This window comes from Oryctolagus cuniculus, chromosome 1, assembly GCF_964237555.1.
Source record: "Oryctolagus cuniculus chromosome 1, mOryCun1.1, whole genome shotgun sequence".
Classification (NCBI taxonomy): Eukaryota; Metazoa; Chordata; class Mammalia; order Lagomorpha; family Leporidae; genus Oryctolagus; species Oryctolagus cuniculus.
Window position 1 is genome coordinate 197,543,989 of NC_091432.1, and position 20,423 is coordinate 197,564,411.

Here is a 20,423-nt window from a genome sequence, read left to right on the forward strand (position 1 = left end):
TGAACGCGGATGTTCATAGCAGCCTTATTCTATAGCCAAAGGATGGAAAAAGCCCGAGTCCACCAACTGGTGCATGGGTAAGGAAAGTGGAGCATATGCGAGAGGATTATTACTTAGCAATGGCACGAGCTACGACGTGAATGGACCTTGAAAATGTGCTTAGTGGAAGGAGCCGGTTACAAACACCACACACTAAAGATCTATGTGATGTGTCCAAAATAGGCAAATTATTAAGACAGAAAGTAGACTTGTGGGTGCCCAAGCATTGCAGAAGTTGAGGGAACATGGGGGCGACTGCTAACGGTAGTACGAGGATTCTCCCTGAGGTGATGAAAATGTTCTAAAATCGGTTGTGGTGATGGCTGTATGTATGTGAGTCTATGACAAACCAAGAAGAGAAGACTTTAAATAGGTGAATTTTATGGTATGTGAATTATCTCTCAAGAAAGCTGTTACTGGAAAGACAGAGAAAGAGGAAAGAGGGAGAAGGAGGCAAAGAAAGGCCTGCATGGTCTTGTAGATGGAATGACCAGGAAAGGATTCTCTGAAGGAGCCATTCAAGGTGAGGTGAAAGACAGGAAGGGGCCAGCCACGTGAAGACCGGGACCAGGAGTCCACACAGAGGGAATGGCTGGTGCCAACGCCCTGAGGTGGCAAGGGGCGTGAGGGGGTTAAGGAACCAGAAGGGCAACGTGACTGGGGCATAGTAAGCAAAGAGGAGACTCTGAGAGCAGGGAGGTGGGCTACAGTAGAGAATCTGGATTTTATTTATAATACCAAGAGAGACCGTGGAGGAATTTACAATTTTTTTTTAATGGGAAGTCTGGCTGCTGCATGGAGGATGGATTATACCAGACCAGTTAGGAGGCTGATCAGGTTGTCCAGGCGAGAATCCATAGAGTATGGATTAAGACAACTTCCCATGTCTATGGAGCACTTCCGGGTCAAGCGGCATCTGAACATGCTGCATATATTAACTAGTTAAACCCCGGCTTGGCCACTCACTGCTCATTGATAAAACAGGGATACTAACAGAACCACCTTCTAGGGTGGTTGTGAGGGATGCAACCATCTGACATGCTTTCTCAGAGTCTAGTATAAGCTAAGTGCTCGGTACACGGTAGCTGTTATTATCATTAATTCTGCATAGACTTAAAAATTTCTCCTGAGCTCTTTTCATTCAAATTCCCTCAACTACAAGAAACACAAACAGAGACACAGAAGTCCCTGTGCCACTGCCTCCAGCTACAGTGTGCCAGCCGCCAGCCATCTGTGGTATCTCCAGAAAGTCCAGGGGCTGGTTCTGCTGAGGCTGGCAACAGCGGCCTCGTTACACCGGAGCATGTTGATGGCCATCTCTCCATAGGCCCACGTGTTTGACCTGGCCATCAACAAATACGAGGCCATCTGCAACCAGCCCGTGGTGGCCAAAAAGAAGAACAAGATCACCCACGTGCAGTTCAACCCCATCCACCCCATCATCATCGTGGGTGATGACCGTGGACACATCACTTGCCTCAAGCTCTCACCCAACTTGCGCAAGATGCCAAAGGTATGGGGTATGGGAGCATGGGCCGTGCTAGAGATAGAGTCTCTAAGAGAAAGGGAAAGGAGCCAGGAGTGACCCCCAGGCTTCTGGCTTGGGAGACCCAGGGTAAGGGTAAAGATGGCGTCGCGGCGCAAATGAGGAGCTCAGGAGGAAAGCAGGTTTGTGCAGAAACAATGACCAGTTTTCATGTATTGCGTCTGAGTCGCCTGTGCGGCCCCTGGTGGAGTTAACCAGTGAGCAGGTGGACTGAAACAGGTGCGTGCGAAGGCATCCTTGGCTTATTTGGAGCGGAGAATGCGATGGGTACCACAGGTCACCCGGGCAGGGGGCTTGGGGCTGAGCTAATGCATCGTTGCTGGGCTCACACAGGGTTTCGGCTCCAATGGTTCCCGAGCTGGGAGCTGTGGGTCCACAGAGCAAAATGGAAATGAGCCATGAGGATGGTAGTAACTAGGTCAGCAGTTACACTGTTCTGCTTTTGAGCTCTGCTTCCTGTTTCTGGGGATGAGACCCTGCTCAGAGACCAAGAACCCCCAAATATAGGCAGCAGCACCCAAAGCCTTGACTTCAGATACCCGACCTGACTCAGGAACCAACCTCACCGCTCAGACCTTAGAACCCAGAGCCCAGTTGTGAGCTGAGTGGACATGGCTCTTTGTTTTCTATTAGGTTCTGGGCTGGGATCAGAGCTAAGAAAGTTGCCTTAATGACTGTACCTCCTGGTTGCAATTTGAGGCACTTGCTACAGTTTAAGACAAGAGCAGGGGCCTGTTTCTAGCAACTACTGACTTCTCCCTAATGTGCCCCTACCAAGGCAGCCTGGTGGGGCTTGGTCTACTTCCCACCATGGCCAGAGTGGCAAGGACTGGGAGTTTGGCCGGGCCTGTAATTGTAGCCAGCTGGGGGAGGGGGTGGACTTGGCTATAAATATTCGGAAGGCTGCTAAGCGCCTGCAGCTGTGGCCCAGAGGCTGTGGTGGGCTTTCGGGGTGGGAGAGTCGGGCGTGGTCTGAATCTCTGTGCTGAGCCCAGCTAGTTGGCCTCAGGGAGGGGGAAGGAGGCAGCACAGTTTGTGGAACAGATGAAATCTGTTCTTAATTTAATAAGGAGAGAGACCAAGCTTAAGCTGGCAGAGCTGGACAACCCTCTGGGAGGGTGATGGTCACCGTGAATGTGAAGCCTGCCTGGTATACCCACTCGGATCCAAGGGGCAAGGATCCCCTAGTTCCACCTCCTCTCTGAGCAAGGGCCAGTCATGGCTGGGAGAGCTGTACTCCACACACCTACGGACCTACGTCCCTGAGGATCTGACGACATGGGGACCTGGGGCATTGGGAACTTGAGCAGAAACAGCTGGGGGCTGGTACCTGGGTAGACTAGAGGTTCTTATGAGATTGGTGATCCGACTCTATCAGTAGCCAAGTGATTCATGCAAAAGTTAAGTCCTCTGGATAGCCCTGCCTTCCCAAGAGCGCTTACCCACAACACTGGGCTTCCCTGCCCAGGGAGTAGCCAATGATTGGTGTCAGAGCCCAACTTGTCCCAGGTCGAGGACTGTTTTTCCCTACCTACTGTCTAGATGGGGAACTGAGGCTCAGAAAGGCAAGGGCCTTACCCAAAGTCATAGAGGGGGCTTACATTGGAACTGGAACGACAAACCAGGTTCCCCTAACTCCCAGGGGACAAGATGAGGCCAAGGAGAGAACTCGAGCTCAATGTGAGGTGGAAGGGGGCAGGGGAAGGGAGGAAAAGACTCTATCCTGTGTTTCCAGCATGTGGCGGTGAGCTAGGACACGGCAGAGGCGCAGGGCTGCAAGCGGCTGGGGAGCAGGTGCTCCCAAAGGCTGTCCTCAGAAGCAAAGCTCAGTTCTGCAGGGCGTCAGCAGCCAGCATGGGGCCAGGAAGGTGCCGAGTGGTCCTGAACTCTTTCTCCACTGCACAGGCCAGGCCAGACCCCGACTCGGCCCTCAGCAGGCAAGGCTGGGGCAGGTGCCAGCGAGCAGTGGACACAGGGAGCTGGGAGGGTGGGGGCCCAGGAATGGAAGAAAGACAGGAAATAGCAGCTGCCCAGACTGCCCTGCCATGGTTCATCCCCGACTGCCTGGACAGTAGGGAGGATGGCACTGGGGCTGACCTGCCAAGGAGTTCTCAGGGCCTGTGAGCGACACACATCCCAGCTTCCCAACTGCCTTTCTCACAGGGGCCAACTTCCCTGTGGAAGCATGTGAGTGTTCTGCAGACAGTAAGGGGGTCTGCTCTTCTGGCACAGTCCCAGACAATGGCGTCTGAAGTCACACAGGATGACAGCCCATCTGCATTCTGACTTGTCCTGATACCTGCCCCCACCATGACACAGCAGGCCTGTCCCTAAATGGCACCCCACTGCCAACCTCACGGTACTAGGCAAGGGCACCCGTGGCTTTGTGCACACCTGTCCCCAGGCACTCACCTGTTACCTCCTTGATAGGACTCAGCTAGGGACCAAGTTAGGTCCTCCCCTCCCCAGAGCTTCAGCTCACCCTGGCCTGAAAAGCCAGTTCCTCTGAGGGTCAGGGCATAGATGCCTTCTCCCCCTCCTGCCAGCATCAAGGTGAGGTCCACGGGAGGTTCAGAGGCAGAGCCGGATGCCTTCTCACAGGTCCACATCTGGGTCCCTGGGTTACCTGAGCCGGGAAGCATCTCAAAGGGGCAGTGGAGGGGAGGGGCACGGCTGGGGCAGGCTGGGCAGAGGAGTGTGCAGGGACCCGGAACAAGGCGGTCCAGCCTACACTGTCCCTCTCCTTGTGTTTCCCGTCCCTAGGAAAAGAAGGGGCAGGAAGTGCAGAAGGGTCCAGCTGTGGAGATTGCAAAATTGGACAAGCTGCTAAACCTGGTGAGGGAAGTAAAAACCAAGATCTGAGGGCCTGGCCCAGTCCCAAGCCCAATCCCAGTTCTTAGATTCAGTACTTGTACTGCCTGGCCCTGGGCTGCCCCTGAGCCCGGCCTCAGCAGCCTCCTGGCGGCCCCACCCCTGACCCAAGTCCTAGCATCCGCCCTTCTCATTCTGTTCCTTACGGTCCCACCACCCTACCCCAAGACTTGGCCCTTAACCATGACTGTCTTACTTTGCACAAATAAACCTGTGTCTGGAAGCCCACCCACATCTTTAATTTTGCTACCATGGGGCCCTGAGGAAGAGGAGAAAACCTCAGAGTAGAGCCATAGTTCCATTTATTATCCAGCGAACAGAGGGAGGACCAGGAGAGGAGCCCAGCCTGGATACCCTCCCATTATTGCCATGGGCTCCGGTTTGCTTCCCCAACCTAGAGGGCCAGGGGCACTTAGCCCAGGGAAAGGGTAAACCCAGCCCCTGGCCCTTGGGATGGAGTGGAGTCCAGATGGCCCTGGCCCTAGCACCAACTCATGAACCCCCACCCCACGCCCATCTCCCTCGGGCCACCTGAGCCCCCTGTGGAGCCAGGGTGGCTACACTGCTGGGTCCAGCTCCACGCAGGCTGGCCTCTGGGATCCTGATTTCCAGGCTTAGGTCCCAGGTTCCAGGCTAGGCCAGGGGCCTTCAGGGCTGCAGCAGGTAGCTGCCTTCATGGCTAGGCTTCTGGGGCGGTGGCGCCTTCTCAGGACAGGGGCCAGGGCTGGAGTTGGGACTGGATTCAGAGAGAGAGTCGACGTCAGCAGAGCGAGAGTGGCAGGCCCAGCAGAGAATGACCCAGAGCAGCAGCAGCAGGAAGCCTACGAGGCCGTTGCAGACGATGGCAATGAGGGCCCCCTGGGAGATGGCTGCCCCCATGACGGGCAGCACCTTCAGACCAGCACAGACAGCGGAGCTGCCTCAGTGGCAAGGCCCATGCCGAGGCGGGGCTCCGGGGTGACCAGCCTTCCAAAGGAGGCTGTCCTGTCCACACACTCAGTGGTCCTGGGCAGTGGAGATGTCTCCTTGCAGCTGCGAGCCTGTTGGGGGCACAGACCAAAGGAGAACAGGGTGAGCAGGGAGGTGGGGGGGTGAGGCCTAGGGGACAGGCAGGGAACCAATCTCCCCTCCCAGATCCCTGGCCTCCCTGGCCAAGGACCTTGGGTCCCAGCAGGTTCAAATACCCCAAGGAGCCGGCACTCTCAGCCCCAGGCCTGGTTCCAGGCACCTGCCCTCCCAGGATCAGGATGGGGCCCTCAAAAGCACTCTGTTGGTGGATGGGACTGGGGTAATCCAAAACCCAGGAGGAGGGGGACTGTGACCAGCTTCCTTGTGGCCTGGGCACCTCCTCTCTCTTGCAACTCCAGCCAGCCGGCCCAGGAGACGTCCCCAGGCGCCAGCTCACACAGAGGCAACTTTGTGGAGGCCCTGGCAGGCATGTGTGGGCTCTGTGGAGCCAAGGATGTGTACCTAGGTGTGCCTCCCCATGGGACCCAGGCTCTCTGGGTCAGGTGTGTGTGTGGCTGGCTGTCCTACTCTGCCTCTCTGTTCCCTTGCTGTATGTGGCTTCTGCCTCTGCATACCCAGCTCTGTGTGTGTGCGTGTGTGTGGCTGTCTCTGTGTGTCCCCATCTCTCAGTGTGTCTTTCTCTTCCAATCCGTGTGTGTGTGTGTGTGTGTGTGTGTGTGTGTGTGCGTGCGCCCGGCTGGGTGTCCCTCTGTCCCCGTGAACGTGCCTCCTTCTCCGTGTGGTCTGGCTCTGTGGTCTCCTAAGTGTCTCTGTCTTTGTGTCTGTCTCTCTTTCTCCCCGACTATATCTCTGTCTCCGTGTGGGTGTGCGCGTCTCTTTTCTCCGTCTCTGGGTCTCGGCCCCCGCGCCCGCGATGGGAGGGCCCCCTTACCTGGGTTGAGCCCGGAGCACGCCCGCGGGAGGGTCCGGGGCAGCGGGATGCTCGGCGCCGACTGAGGCTCGGGAGCCTGCGGGCGGGGGGCGGCGAGCGGCGGGAGGCTGGCAGGGGCGACGTCCGCTCCCCCGGCCCTCCCCCTCGGCCGCGCAGCCTCCGCCGGCCGCTCCCGCCGCGGCGCGACCGGGGCGGCCTCTGCCGCGGGCGGTCTGCGGCGAGCCGGCACCTCCTCCCCCTGGGGCGGCGCCTCCTCCGCGGCCGCGGCCGCTAGCTCGCCGGCTCGGCAGCGCTCGGGCGGCGGCGGCGGCGGCGGCGCGGGGCTCGGCTGCGTTCGGTTGGGCTCAGCTGTGGTCGGCGGCGGTCGACGGAGCTCGGCTGGGCTCGGCCGGCAGCAAAAACAGCGAGGAGCCCCGCCTCCTGGGTGGCCGGCAGCCTGCGGCCGGTGGCGAGGCGGAACCGTCCCCCGCGCCGCTGCCGCCATTCAATTGGCTGGGCGCGCTAGGTTGTAGCGCCATTGGCCCTGCGCTGGGGTGGGACGGGCCCACCCCCTTGTGCGGGGAGGGTGGAGGAGCGGGGCGGGGGGAGGGTCGAAGGGGCTACTTTGTCTTGATCCTTCCCCGGAGAGCCGGTAGGGTGGGGGCGAAGCCTGCCTTCCTGCAGGGGTACGTTATTCCTTGCACACCTGAAAAACTGCACGCCCAACACCTGAGGAAGGCCGGCGTCTCTGCACCTCCCCATCTGAGGAGACCACCCCTCTCTCTCTTTGGAAGGAATCTCTGGCCCCTCATCTCTGAAGGAAGGCGCTGCATCCCCACACCTGAGAGGAGAATGAACTTCTTCCTCTGGGAAGCCTCCTATAATCCGGTCCGCCCATCTCCCACGTGGGTGTGAGCTCTGCGTACCCACTGTAAGGGGTCTGGAGTAGACCCCACCTTCCCCCGGCCCTAGGAGGTATCGAAAATTTCTGGCAACACGTTCTTTGGTCACATTTACCGCGTTCCCACCCGTGTTGGGAGCAGGCTTGTGCTTTGGAGTGGTGATCCCCGGGCCAGCTCGCCGCTGGCTGGAGTTGCAGCCATGGCGATGTCCTGGCTCCATCTGTCCTAGACGCTCTCCTGAGAGGAAGCCAGCTCGGACAGGAGCAGTCAGGCAGGCCTCCGTCTCCCGGACCCTCTCCAGCGGATGCCTCGTAAGTGTTCGCTCTACATATTCTCTGTGGATGATCACATCCCTCACGCGAGAACTTGAAGAATCCCAGTGCTCCCAAATGCAGCCTTAACTTCTGCCTGGAAACCCAGACCCATCCAGTCAGTACTACTGGAATCAGGGTAGGGTTGATTTCTGGTTCCAGCACTTACTAAGCTTGTGACCTCCTGGAACCTCTGGGCCTCAGCATCCTCACCTGTACAATGATTACAGTGATTGGTACCTCTCAGGGTTGTTAGTCACTAGATCATGTATTCCAGGCCAGTCACATCAGCAAATGCCACAAATGTGGAGACTTAACCCTAAGGACCCTGTGGCTAAGGGGCCCCTTCCCCCAGCACCATGAAATTCACACAAGACTCCTAAAAATTCAGATGCTGTCACCAAAAAGAGAAAGGGAAGGATAAAATAATCTGGAAGGTATTTCACCCAGAGCTACTGGAGTGCTTGGAGACCATCTAAAATCAATGACTGGGGCCCACAGAGCTCCTCTGTGTGGACTGATGGTAGTACTCCGAACCACCCTGTTACCCAGCCAGTGAGAGCATTGTGAGAAAGACACGTTGGGCTGTGGGAGACAGGAGACAGATGTTATCACACACTGGAATATAATGTGGGTGGAGTTTGTGACCCAGCCGCAGAAATTTGTAGTTTATCCTGAAAGCACGGGGGAACCACTGAAGAGTCTGGAGCAGAAATGTCCAGAAATTAGAAGGGTGGCTTGGGCTGCTGGGGGCGGGGCGGTTGAAGGCATTTGGGTGTGAAGGCAAAGAGGGATGCTGAGGGACTGAAATGTTGGAGGGGAATAGAAGTGGAGAGAACAGGAGAGCAGTGAGGATATTTGGAGCTCCGGAGGATGCAGGCGGGAAGGAGGGGGAGGAAAGTCTGGGATAACTGCTGGCTTAGTGACTGGGAATTTCGTGGCGCCTCTTGAGCTGAGACCACAGGAGAAGGAGTGAATCTGAGCAAGGCGCTGGGGTGAGCGGAAGATGTGCTCCGTTTTGGCTGTGCTGAATTCGGTGAGACACCCAGGCGAGGATGTTCAACGGGGAGCTGGATGAACAGGTCTGAGGTTCAGCAGGGAGGTCCAGGCTAACAATAACTTTTTGTGAGTTACCAGCAAGAGTGCTAGGTAAGCCCGAAGAATAGATGAGCTCAGCCAAGGACAGTGAGAACTGCGTTACGCAAAGAGATACCTTTGTAATCAGACATTGAAACCTAAAGGCAGGGGTCCCTGCAGAACAGCCAGAACCAAGAGATTCAAAAAGCCACTGGGGTTCTCCCGCCACCTCTCATCTCTGTTCCCTTCTGCCTGTCTCCTGCGTTTCCCTCCCCTGTTTTCCTTACCCCTGCCCCTGTCATCCCTCTCCCAGGCTGGTTTCCAGTGCTCTTCTGGCCCACGTGACTTCAGAAAATTCCAAAGCTTAACATTCATTGTCTAGGCTTTCAGAGAGACTGCTGGTTGGGATGGCTGCTGCTGCTGTTGCTGCTGCTTCCGAATGCAAATTCCACAGGAAGTACTCTGATTGGCTCGACTTAGCTAACTCAAGTAAGATGTTTAATTTTGGACCAGTCAACAGCGGCCAAGGGATGAAGATCAAACTGATGAACCTGGCCCACATGATTAACCCACATGGGCAGCAGGGTGGAGGGCTTCCAGGAGAAGAGGGATCGTGAATAAGCAAAATTGCACATGTTCAGTACTGTTCCACTCTTTGTTTGCCCAACACATGCACATCATTTCCTGTATATGGAGCTCAAGGAAATGCCCTCGCCCCATCATCCAGCCAGCCCATTGTGCGCATGCCAGTAAGGTTGCCCCCTCTCTAAATGCAGGGCTACACATCCAGCCATGGCCTCCGGAGCTCCCATCGCAGGACCACTGTTCTTCAAGTGTTAGTTCTCTGGGAAATATCCCTTCATGCTCTAGTTAGGTCTCCATAAGATGCGGATATGGCTTCCAATAATTCTATTGCCTTTTTATTTTTTTAATTTATTTTTTTGACAGATAGAGATAGTGAGAAAGAGACAGAGAGGAAGGTCTTCCTTCCGTTGGTTCACCCCCCAAATGGCCGCTATGGCCAGCGCTGTGCCAATCCGAAGCCAGGAGCCAGGTGCTTCTTCCTGGTCTCCCACGTGGGTGCAGGGGGCCAAGGACTTGGGCCATCTCCATTGTCTTCCTGGGCCACAGCAGAGAGCTGGACTGGAAGAGGAGCAACCGGGACTAGAACCCGGCACCATATGGGATGCTGGTGCTGCAGGCGGAGCATTAGCCAAGTGAGCCACAGTGCCTGCCCCTCTATTGCCTTTTTTAAAAAAAATATTTAATTTGAAAGGCAGAGTTAAGGGAGAGACAGGTCTTTCATCCGCTGGTTCACTCTGCAGATGGCCCACAGCACCTTAGTGCTGCTCCCCCCATTACCTTTCAACTGCCTTTGAACCACATTTTCTTTTAAGATTTATTTATTTATTTGAAAGAGTTACACAGAGGAGAAGGAGAGGCAAGAGAGAGTCTTCTATCCACTGGTTCACTCCCCAATTGGCTGCAATGGCTGGAGCTGTGCCCATCTGAAGCCAGGAGACAGGAACTTCTTCTGGGTCTCTCAGGAGGGTGCAGGAACCCAAGGACTTGGGCCATCTTCTACTGCTTTCCCAGGCCATAGTAGAGAGATTGATCGGAAGTGGAACAGCCAGGACTTGAACCAGCACCCATATGGGATGTTGGCACTGCAGGCTGCACTTTACCTGCTATGCCACAGCACCCCCCCTTTTAAATAAATATTTTATTTATTTGAAAGACAGAGTTACAGAGAGAGAGGTAGAGCCAGAGAGAGAGAGGTCTTTCATCTACTGGTTTACTCCCCAAATGACCGCAATGGCCAGAGCTGAGCTGATCCAAAGCCAGGAGCTTCTTCCAGGTCTCCCACACAGGTGTAGGGGCCCAAGGACTTGGACCATCTTTCACTGCTTTCCCAGGCCATAGTGGAGAGTTGGATGGGAAGTGGAGCAGCCGGGGACTTGACACGGCGCCCATATGGGATGCTGGTGTTGCAGGCAGGAGCTTTAGCCTGCTGCACCACAGCACTGGCCCCTGAACCACCTTTTTCAAGGGGACTCCATACACACACACACACACACACACACACACACACAGAGACATGCACACACACAAAGTCTTGATGTTTACAGAGGCAAGAAATAGAGAATGAAATGGAGTAAAAAGGAAGCACAGAACGTCGGTCTCTGATCCACAGCATCTCCTACATTCCTTGGCTGTGAATAACAGCAACATGGTAAGACTAGAGAATCTCATGGCATCTGTTGACTGACTTCTGTGGCTGGATCGATCAATCTGGTTTTACCCACAGGGTTGAAGTCCCTTGCCTGGTGCTCTGAGATGGCCCCTGTGGAGGATTTCTTTGTATGACACAGTTCTGAGGACCGCTACACTTGCTCGTGCTGCCCTAAGGGTTACCCAGGGCTTGAGCAGTCACAGATCTCTGCATTATGAGATTTGGGGGTGGGATTCCCCCCCACACACACATATACACACAGATGATAGAATTCTTTTAAATCAGCTGGTGCCGCGGCTCACTAGGCTAATCCTCTGCCTGTGGCGCCGGCACCCTGGGTTCTAGTCATGGTCAGGGCGCTGGTTCTGTCTTGGTTGCTCCTCTTCCAGTCCAGCTCTCTGCTGTGGCCGGGAAGGCAGTGAAGGATGGCCCAAGTGCTTGGGCCCTGCACCCACATGGGAGACCAGGAGGAAGCACCTGGCTCGTAGCTTCGAATCGGCGCAGTGCTGGCCATAGCGGCCATTTGGGGGGGTGAACCAATGGAAAGGAAGACCTTTCTCTCCGTCTCTCTTTCTCTGTCTAAACTCTGCCTGTCAAAAAAAAGAAAAACAAACAAACAAAAAAAAACCTTTTAAATCAGTTGCCTAGACCTTTCATTTGGGGGAATTCCATGTGCCAACCCCATCTTTCACTGATTCTAAGTGTATTTTTTTTTCCAGTTTAAACTCTGAAATCAGAATGTATCTGACAATGAATGGCATGTGATAGTTTTTAAGCTCTCTTTTTTCTTAGTCGTTCATAAAATAACTTGCCTCTTGTAATCGATGGAATCTGAGACTAATTAAATATAGTCATTTTAATTAGTCAGGGTTCTTTTTCACAAATAACAGAATCCAAACTCTAGATTGTTGAAGTGGAAAAGGGATTCGTTAAAGGAGATTATTTAGCTCAAAATTTTTAGAGGGGTTGAGGAAATGGACTTGAGGCTAGGCTTCTAGGAGCAATACCCAAACACAGCCATTGCCACTCCGAATGCTAAGGACCGACAGTTCCATTTCACTGCCAACTCTGCAAGCTCTGTGGCCCTTCTGTGGTGGCAACTCAATATGGCAATCTGCAAAATACCACTGTTGCCTCTACCAGCCCCCAAAGCTGGACCCTGGTGTTGCTACCAGCAGCAGAAATAGAAGCCTTATGTCCAACCTGCTTGCTACCTATACCCATCTGGCTCAGCTAGTAACACAATAGTCACAAACAGCCCCTAGATCCTACTGGCTTAAAACAGTGAACATCCTTTTCTTGCTTATGCTATAGTTCCAGTATGGGGGTGGGAGGCAAAGAGGAGTCTTGCCCCCTGGGGTCGCTGAGGGATGCCAGAGACCCCAGCATCTTCTAGTGAGGCACCCTCTTTTTTGACAGTGAGCTTTCAGGGTGTGCCGTGGCTGGCAAGGAGAGTGAGAAAAGCCATACACGGGCCTTTGCTGTCTTTGCATCGATCAAAACAAGAGTCGTGGTTATACTGAACATCAAGGGACAAGGGAAGCGCAGTCTTCCTGGTCCACAGGAGAGGAGAACCAGAAACATGGGTGAGCTGTGGTGATGTTGACTCCACTCGTATTTGCTCTCTTCCAAATGGAAGTCTCACAAGGGTGAAGGAAAGGCTGCAAGGGATACTGGGAATTTTAGTTCTGACTTCTAGACGGTGCAGGCTAGATTTTAAAATAGGGATTTTCAATATGGGAAAAACCATTTTAAAGGTGAAGGGCATCCGTGAATACAACAGATTTCTACTGTCATACTCGGTACTGGAATCTAGTAGAACTATGCTGTTTCTCTTTTTTTAGAAACATTTCTGCTGGTTCACTCCCCAGATGGCCGCAATAGCCAGGGCTGGGCCAGGCCAGGCCGAAGCCAGGCATCTGGAACTCTGTCCTGGTCTCCCAGACACATGGGCTGTGGGGGCCCAAGCACTTGAGCTGTCATCTGCTGCTTTCCCAGGCACATTAGCAAGGAGCTGGATTGGAAATGGAGCTGCCGCGACACAGACTGGAGTGCCAGTACGGGCAGCCTAACCCAGTAAGCCACAACCCTGACCTCAAACCATGCTCTCTGAATCTCCAGGTTTGTCAAGAAGATCCAGCACCTGAGCAAAGTCTTGAGCGGTTTTTGTTTCCCACACTGTGGCTGGGGGCTCCCTCAGTCCCTCTCAGTCCTCACAGGGGGACTGATAGGGCTGGGAGCTTTTCTTCTTCAGTGCCCTCGCCTCACCCTGTTCCAGCCAATGCCCCCTACAATCGGAGGCGTCCCCTCATGTGCTGGGAGGGGTAGGAACAACAAGAAGACCCTCGGAATTCCTCTGAATCTTCCAGTGCATCTCCATCCTGATTGCAAGGACCTCGGCTTCCTAATTAGCGAATTGACATTAGCAGCAAATAACTCTGCTTCTGAAATTTAGCTAGGCACATAATTATCTAACTCCTTGCAGTCTGCGGTCAAGACTGAAACAGATGTCCTTACCCACCCTAAATGCAAGCTTATTCTTGTCCCCTGTTCAGACCGCCTCCCCCCACCCCACCCCGCACTTGGCTAACTCGTTTTGTTCTCTTGACTTTCTCTTACCGTATCTTAAGTGCTTTAGCTTCAGTTGCACACAACCTATGACACGGGAGACAACAGATGGAAGTGGTGTAATCGCTTTGCTGTCACATAAAAAGGAATCCCTGGTTCTCAGGCTGGGATTAGGAGAGCCTCACAGCTCCTCTGCACGCCTCAATTGAGTCATTTCCTGATTTTAAGTTGTGTTATTTGGAATATTTGAATCCCAGTCACCAATGTCTATTTGTCACAAGTCAAAGCTCCCTAACTTGAACTACCATGGGCAAAAGAGGGATTTATTCTCAGAAAACTGTAGTGTTTCGTAGAGTTCTAGTGCAAGAACGTGGCTGAAAGTTGGGAAAAACTGCATCTGGGAACTTCAGAGTCATCAAGACTCTCCACCTCCCAGCTGTGCTTCTCTCTCTCTCCCTTCCTCCCTCCCTCCCTTTATCCCTCCCTCCCTTTCTCTCCCTTCCTGTCTGCATGATTCTGTCTCTCTCCCGCTCCTCCCTCCCGTCTTCTCTCCTATCCTGTCTCCAGACAAGCTTCCAGTGCTTCCCTTGCCCACGGGGTAATAAACACAGCTTCTGCCCCCTCTCAGCTTTACGATGCAGGTACTCAACAAGATGTTGGCTCATCATCATCTTCAGTTTCAGTTCTGGCTTGTTCTTGGTTCCAGTTCCAAGATTCTTAGGGACTTGCTCTCATTAGCACTCATTATCCTGGCCTTAGTTAGCTGTCACTCCCTGTACCAATGATCTGTTGGGAGTGTGGGGAGTAGTGTAAGATGGTAGCTTCCTGGGCTGGTGCTATGGCGAAGCTCCTGGCTCCTGGCTTCAGCCTGGCCCAGCCCCAGCTGTTGTGGCCATTTGAGGAGTGAACCAGCAGATGGAGGACCTCTCTCTCTCTCTGTAATTCTGCCTTTCAAATGAATAAAATAAATCTATTTTTAAAAAATGGTAGCTTCCAGCTTCCATTAGAACATATGAATGGACGGCAGTTTCCACTAGAACAAGTGCCATCCAGACAGAACATAAAGGGCTTCTGTGGATGCAGGGGATAAGACAAATTTACAAAGTATAAAGAAAAGATCTGTCAGAGAGGTGGAAGGAAAGTCAAGAGGGACTATAATTACAGGGAAACCAAGAAAGGACAGAGAAAGAAGGGGCCGACCATGTGGTATAGCAGGTAAATCCCACCTGTAACACCAGCATCCCAAATGGGAGCTAATTCGAGTCCCAGCTGCTCCACTTCTGATCCAGCTCCCTGCTAATGGCCTGAGAAAGCAGCAGAAGCTGGCCCAAGTGCTTGGACCCCTGACACCCATGTGGGAGACCCAGATGACTCCTGGCTTCAGGCCCAGTCCCAGCTGCTACAGCCATTTGGAGAGTGAACCAGCACATGGAAGATCTCGCTCCCTGTCTCTGTAACTCTGACTTTCAAATAAAATAAAATGAAGTAAATCTTAAAAAAGAAAAGAGGTTCTAGAAGGAAATGGGTGGTGGTGGTCATCAATCCAACATGTCCAGGAGCAGCCCAGAAAGGGAAAAGCCAGTTGCCTGGTTTGATTAGTTATGCTGTATATAAGTGTTGAAATAGTGCACTATGCCCCACAAAAACATACATGTTAATCAAAAAAATTTTTTTTAAGATTGATTTACTTGAAAGACAGAGTTACACAGAGACAGAGACAGAGCAAAAGAGATCTTTCATCTGCTGGTTCACTCTCCAAATGGCCGCAACCACCAGGGCTGGGCCAGGCCAAAGCCAGGAACTCCTTCCAGGTCTCCCAAGCACTTGGGCCATCTTCTGATGCTTTCCCAGGTGCAATAGCAGGGAACTGAATCAGAAGTGGAGCAGCCAGGACTTGAACAGATGCCTATAGGTGATGCTGGTGTCGCTGCCAACCCCAATCAAAAACTTTAATAATAATAAAAAGAGAAGTGCAATCGTTTATAGGAAATGGACCACTGGAATTTAGAACAAGGAGGCTGTCAATTATCTTGGTGTGTAGGGGAAAAAACCTCTATATTTTCTCTGCTCTCAGCACAACAATCAACACAGGCCTGGGGACCTCCCCCGACGAGCAGGCAAGTGACTTATTCTTTAGCAGACACCGACTGGCAGCCTGTGATCCAGTTCTGTTTGGACACTCCACCTGAAGGCAGCGTCAGGTTCCACGGGGCTCTAAGCCTGCCCTTCCCCCGACTCCCAGTGCCTGCTGCAAGTCCCAGGTGGCCATCAGCAGGGTTTCCCACAACCCCCTCCTTAGGTTCAATTAATTTGCCAGTGTGGCTTACAGGATTCAGAGAACACGTCCATTTACTGATCTGTTGTAACGAGTACAGATATCGACAAAACACCAGATGAAGAGCTAGATAGGGAAGGGAAGGGACGTGGAAGGGTCATGGAGCCTCCATCGCTTCTCCAGGAGTGCCCATCCTCCAGAGACCTCCACGTGTTCCGCTGTCTGCAAGCTCTCCAAACACCGCCCTCTGGCATTTTTATAGAGGCCCCATTACCCTGGCATGATTGACTAAACCACTGGCCGCTGGTGATCAGCTTATCATTCAGCCCCCTTCTCCCAGTCCCTGCTCACTATTCCTGCCTTGGTCTCAGGCCATCCTGAAGCTACTACCTAGAGGCTGCCTAGAAAAGACACCGTCACTTTGGAAACTCCAGAGATTTTAGGAGTTGCCTGCCAGGAACTGGGAAAAAGACCAAATATGTATTTCACAATAACACACTTGGCAAGAAGATCCAGTGGGCAGCAGGAAATGGAGCTGGGGGAGGTAGTGGAAGGCAGATTTTAGTGGTCTCAAGAGTGAGTGAGTAGTCAAGGTACAATAAAGATGATTCTTCCAGGAGAACTGGCTTTAAGATTAGAGGAAGGAGAAGAGATACAGGATGATCGGGAGTCAGATGAAGATTTTTTTTTTAAGTTTTAAAATTTTCTCACACATTTTTAACATGTGCATGGTTAACTACCAATGGGAAGGAATCAGAGAAAGGATATAATTGATAGCTATTTTTATTGCCTCTGCCCATCCCCCAGGGCTGTGAAGATCCAAGCGAACAGGGACAGAGACAGAAGGTGTGAAGCGTTCCCACTTTTCCCAGGCCACACTGGAAAGTAGGACAGAGAGAGGAGGTCATTGGCCTCAGCATTGGGTGACCCAGGTTGGGGCCCAGGGAGCGTGGAAGGGCCTGGGATTGTGCCCAGACAGAAGGGCCTTGTGTGGAGAACAAAGGGTCCCAAGCGGGAGCCAGTCCTCGCTGGCTGGAGGCAGGGTGGGCACACGGCCCCCAGAGTCAGGGCCAGGCCGATTTTCCCAGCCCAGACCATGCTGGTCACTGTTCCTCACCCGTCACTCTCCTCATCTCTGCCGAGCTGTCACCTTTCTTAGCTCTGTTCCCCACCTCCCAGCACTCCTCAGCGGCTGCCCCTCTCTCTGCTCACACAGTCCCTGAAGCTGGCTCACCAAGGTCATTTCCACCTTCTTGTCACATCCAATGAAGACTTTCTAGTCCTTACCCTTGTTGAGTGGTTGGCAGCCTGGCAGCTGGCGATCCCTTTTTACAAACTCTGTCTTCCAGGAAACCACTCTCTGGGAACATTGCTTCTTCCTCCCTGAAACAGCAACGCCTTGGTTATTAAGTACCCAGCCTCTGTCAGGATTTGACATTCATTATAGACAACCCTCACCTGGATGCCAGACGGGTCCAGACACAAGTAGGAGATGGAAATTCAACGTGATCCAGTGGCTTGGCCGAAGGCTCCCTCACCACTAGTTGGAGTCTGCGTCATGGCATTGCCCGCAGCGCCCATGGGCTGTCCGGCTCAGGGCGCAGACCCTTCCTCCACATCTGTGGTGCGCGGTGCTCTCTGTCCCCACCCTCTTCCCCTCTCCAATGACGCCTCCTTGCCTGGGGCCCCGGTGCTTCACTTCCAGGCCGCAGACTGGGACTTGTTCCTTTTGCTGCTGCTACTGGTATGAAAAACTAAGATCGATGGGGGCGCTTACAACCCGGCAGGCCCTGTGCCAATCTCCTAATACACATCAGCTTGGCAAAGCCGTACACAGCCCCATGAGGTAGGGGTAATCCTGTTCTCCTCCTTCCACTTAAAGGAGCCGAGCAGCAGGGAGATTCATTGACTTGTCTCAAGATGAACGGGAGCGGCTGGCGCCGCGGCTCACTAGGCTAATCCTCCGCCTAGCGGCGCCAGCACACCGGGTTCTAGTCCCGGTCGGGGCGCCGGATTCTGTCCTGGTTGCCCCTCTTCCAGGCCAGCTCTCTGCTGTGGCCAGGGAGTGCAGTGGAGGATGGCCCAGGTGCTTGGGCCCTGCACCCCATGGGTTCTAGTCCCGGTCGGGGCGCTGGATTCTGTCCCGGTTGCCCCTCTTCCAGGCCAGCCCTCTGCTGTGGCCAGGGAGTGCAGTGGAGGATGGCCCAGGTGCTTGGGCCCTGCACCCCATGGGAGACCAGGAAAAGCACCTGGCTCCTGCCTTCGGATCAGCGTGGTGTGCCGGCCGCAGCGCGCCGGCCGCGGCGGCCATTGGAGGGTGAACCAATAGCAAAGGAAGACCTGTCTCTCTGTCTCTCTCACTGTCCACTCTGCCTGTCAAAAAATAAATAAATAAAAATAAAAAGATGAACGGGAGCCCTGGTTCGTCTGCTCGCAGGTGTTCCCTTAACTGCTGCCCGGATGTCCTCTGCCAAGAGGTCCCCCCCCCCCCCGGCGCCTCACACTTGGCGGGGCGGCATCAGAGCGTGGCTGCCCTGTACTTGCTGTGATTGTAGGCGAGCGAGTGAGCGTCTCAGCCCTGGTTATTATAGCCTGCCCACACCCTGTACTCCCCCAGGGTTAACTGTCTCAATCCGCAGTCCCACCACCTGCCACACAAGGGGAGTTGTACAAGACCCTTCCCTCTCTGTCTGTGCGCGCTGAACTACATCCGTCTCTCTGCCCTGGCACCAGTCCCTGGACGTAGCCCTCAGGCCTCGCTCGCGCATGCCCAGTGCTCTCGGCCACCACAGGCTCTGCATTCTCTTCCCTGCTGACGCTCCTCTGCGTGGCCCCTGGAGCTGTCTCCAAACACAAAGTCGACCAGGACTCCCCAGCTCCCTGGGCCCCGACCCTCAGCAAAAACTCCTGAGCCTCAGCCTGGCCTTCAACCCCAGCCTGGCTGACCCGACTCGTCTGCAGCCCCCGCTCCCAGCTCCCACACTACTGAGCACAGGACACTCTGCTCCATTCCTGGTCCCCTCCATCCTTCCTCCAGCCCCTCTCCCTGGCACGCAGCGTCCCCTTCCTCCCCACGGCCCCAGCGCCACCGCTCTAGCTGACATGTCTCTCCAGGGACATGGAGCAGTGTTGGTGTGCACAGTCAGTAATGTTTTTCTGTCATAAAAACTATGTATGTGCTTGCACGGCAATAAGAATATACTTAAGGCCATAGAACTGTACACTGAAAATGGCAAAAAAAAAAAAAATGGTAACAAAGCCAAGCTCAGCTAAATAGAGCCCTTCTCCTGGGTTGCAGTCCCTGGAGCAGGGAGGAAGGTCACTGCTGGCGCCGTCCTCCCCTCCTTCTCCCCAGCCAAGCAGGTGCACATGGTCTCTGCTGAGCGTCCCTAGACTGGGAGTTAAAAGCCTGGCATCCTTTCTTCCAGAGCGCACCCTGCCCCCACTCCCGGGGCACCACGAGAGAGCATTTGTGGGTCCCTCCTTGCCGTGTGCACATAGGCCTCTGTGCGGGGGGGACCTCGGATTGCTCCGCCTCCTTGCCTCTCTCTGTAGTTTCATCCCCTCAAGAAGCCTGGGTTTCCAGAAGGCCAGAGTCAGGGAGATGTCTGCAGTTGGTTGACTCCAGCCTTCGGCGTGAAACACGACAGGGAGGACTGTGACTGGAACAGAGCTCGCTTTAGGGAGGACCTGTCGGGAAGGTATCCTGGTGCGCCAACACCTGCCTCGAGTGCTCCCACAGCGGAGGGCAGAAATCAGATGGGAATCTCCCTCGGTAGTAAGTACAGACACACAAGCAAAGACACAGGGACAGATGGCAATGGGCCTACCCCAGCCACAGGCACCCACACAAACTACACATCCCCACAGAGACACCTGTACCTTGTATCCAGAAAACCACACATACAGGGGTTCACAGGTCTACACACACACACATACAACAAACACACGAGCACATACATGACAAGTACAGAGATAAGCCCACCAACAGGGTCACACAGGTGTCAGAAAAATGTGTTCTGGAGGCGGGCATTTGGCATGGAAGTTAGGCTGCACCTGGGGAGTCCGCGTCCCATCTCAGAGTGCCTGGTTTGGGTCCTGGCTTCTGTGATCCAGCTTACCTGTGACTGTGCACCTGCTGAGACAGTAAGTGACAGCTCAAGGATTTGGGTCCCTGCCACCCACGTGGGAGACCTGGATGGAGTTCCATGTTCCTGACTTCTGCCTGGCCCAGCCCTGGCTTTGCAGGCGTTTAGGAAGTGAACCAACACATGGAAGAGCTCTTTCTAGTCTGCCTCTCTCGACCTTTCAAAATAGATGAAAATAAATTTTAAAAATTTGTTTTGGCTGGAGAAAGTCAGAGATGAAGACACAGGTGGCTTCTTAGAGAATGCTAAGGACAACGTCTAGCAGGAGAGGATGCCAGGTGCGAATGGGGAGGGAGAGGTCTTGGCACCAAGGGAAGAGGGCAATGCTTCTTTTTTTTTTTTTTTTTTAATTTTTATTTGACAGGTAGAGTTATAGACAGTGAGAGAGACAGAGAGAAAGGTCTTCCTTCCGTTGGTTCACTTCCCAAATGGCTGCTATGGCTGGCGCTGCGCCGATCCGAAGCCAGGAGCCGTGTGCTTCCTCCCGGTCTCCCATGCGGGTGCAGGGGCCCAAGCACTTGGGCCATCCTCCACTGCCTTCCTGGGCCACCACAGAGAGCTGGACTGGAAGAGG

General features: G+C 53.9%; 2 protein-coding genes and 1 long non-coding RNA gene across 5 annotated transcripts in view; 1 reads left to right on the forward strand and 2 right to left on the reverse strand.

Annotated features, from left to right (window-relative positions):
• The window catches only part of DNAI1 (dynein axonemal intermediate chain 1), a 69,948-nt gene extending 65,264 nt beyond the window's left edge, over positions 1-4,684 (forward strand). Inside the window, exons 19-20 of one of the 2 annotated variants that reach the window (XM_008273469.4) lie at positions 1,367-1,552; positions 4,349-4,684. In XM_008273469.4, coding sequence (XP_008271691.3) covers positions 1,367-1,552; positions 4,349-4,447 — 285 coding nt within the window. In that variant the 3' untranslated portion in view covers positions 4,448-4,684. Of the gene's footprint in view, positions 1-1,366; positions 1,553-3,320; positions 3,523-4,348 lie in introns of those variants that run through there. The other variant, XM_051844574.2, reaches the window with a different exon arrangement.
• Positions 4,685-4,741: 57 nt separating this feature from the next.
• Positions 4,742-6,855, reverse strand: ENHO (energy homeostasis associated). 2 transcript variants are annotated; one of them, XM_070053556.1, is made up of 2 exons: positions 6,357-6,855; positions 4,742-5,496 (listed from the first exon to the last, which is right to left on the reverse strand). In XM_070053556.1, the coding sequence occupies exons 1-2, from the start codon at positions 6,838-6,840 to the stop codon at positions 5,453-5,455; spliced, it is 528 nt and encodes a 175-aa protein (XP_069909657.1). In that variant the 5' UTR covers positions 6,841-6,855; the 3' UTR covers positions 4,742-5,452. The 2 variants fall into 2 exon arrangements, with proteins under 2 accessions (XP_069909657.1, XP_008271327.1); XM_008273105.4 differs by having other exon boundaries at positions 6,357-6,670.
• A 9,611-nt stretch (positions 6,856-16,466) lies between these two features.
• Positions 16,467-17,806, reverse strand: LOC138844603 (uncharacterized). Its single transcript, XR_011380651.1, has 2 exons — positions 17,160-17,806; positions 16,467-17,084 (listed from the first exon to the last, which is right to left on the reverse strand). It is a non-coding gene; the product is annotated as an uncharacterized lncRNA (long non-coding RNA).
• Between the last annotated feature and the right edge of the window lie 2,617 nt (positions 17,807-20,423).

Coding starts and splice junctions, on each gene's coding strand:
- ENHO (XM_070053556.1), bottom strand. CDS start 6,840: ATGGCGGCAGCGGCGCGGGGGACGGTTCCGCCTCGCCACCGGCCGCAG. Junction 5,497..6,356: donor GTGCTCCGGGCTCAACCCAG/GTAAGGGGGCCC, acceptor TGCCCCCAACAG/GCTCGCAGCTGCAAGGAGAC.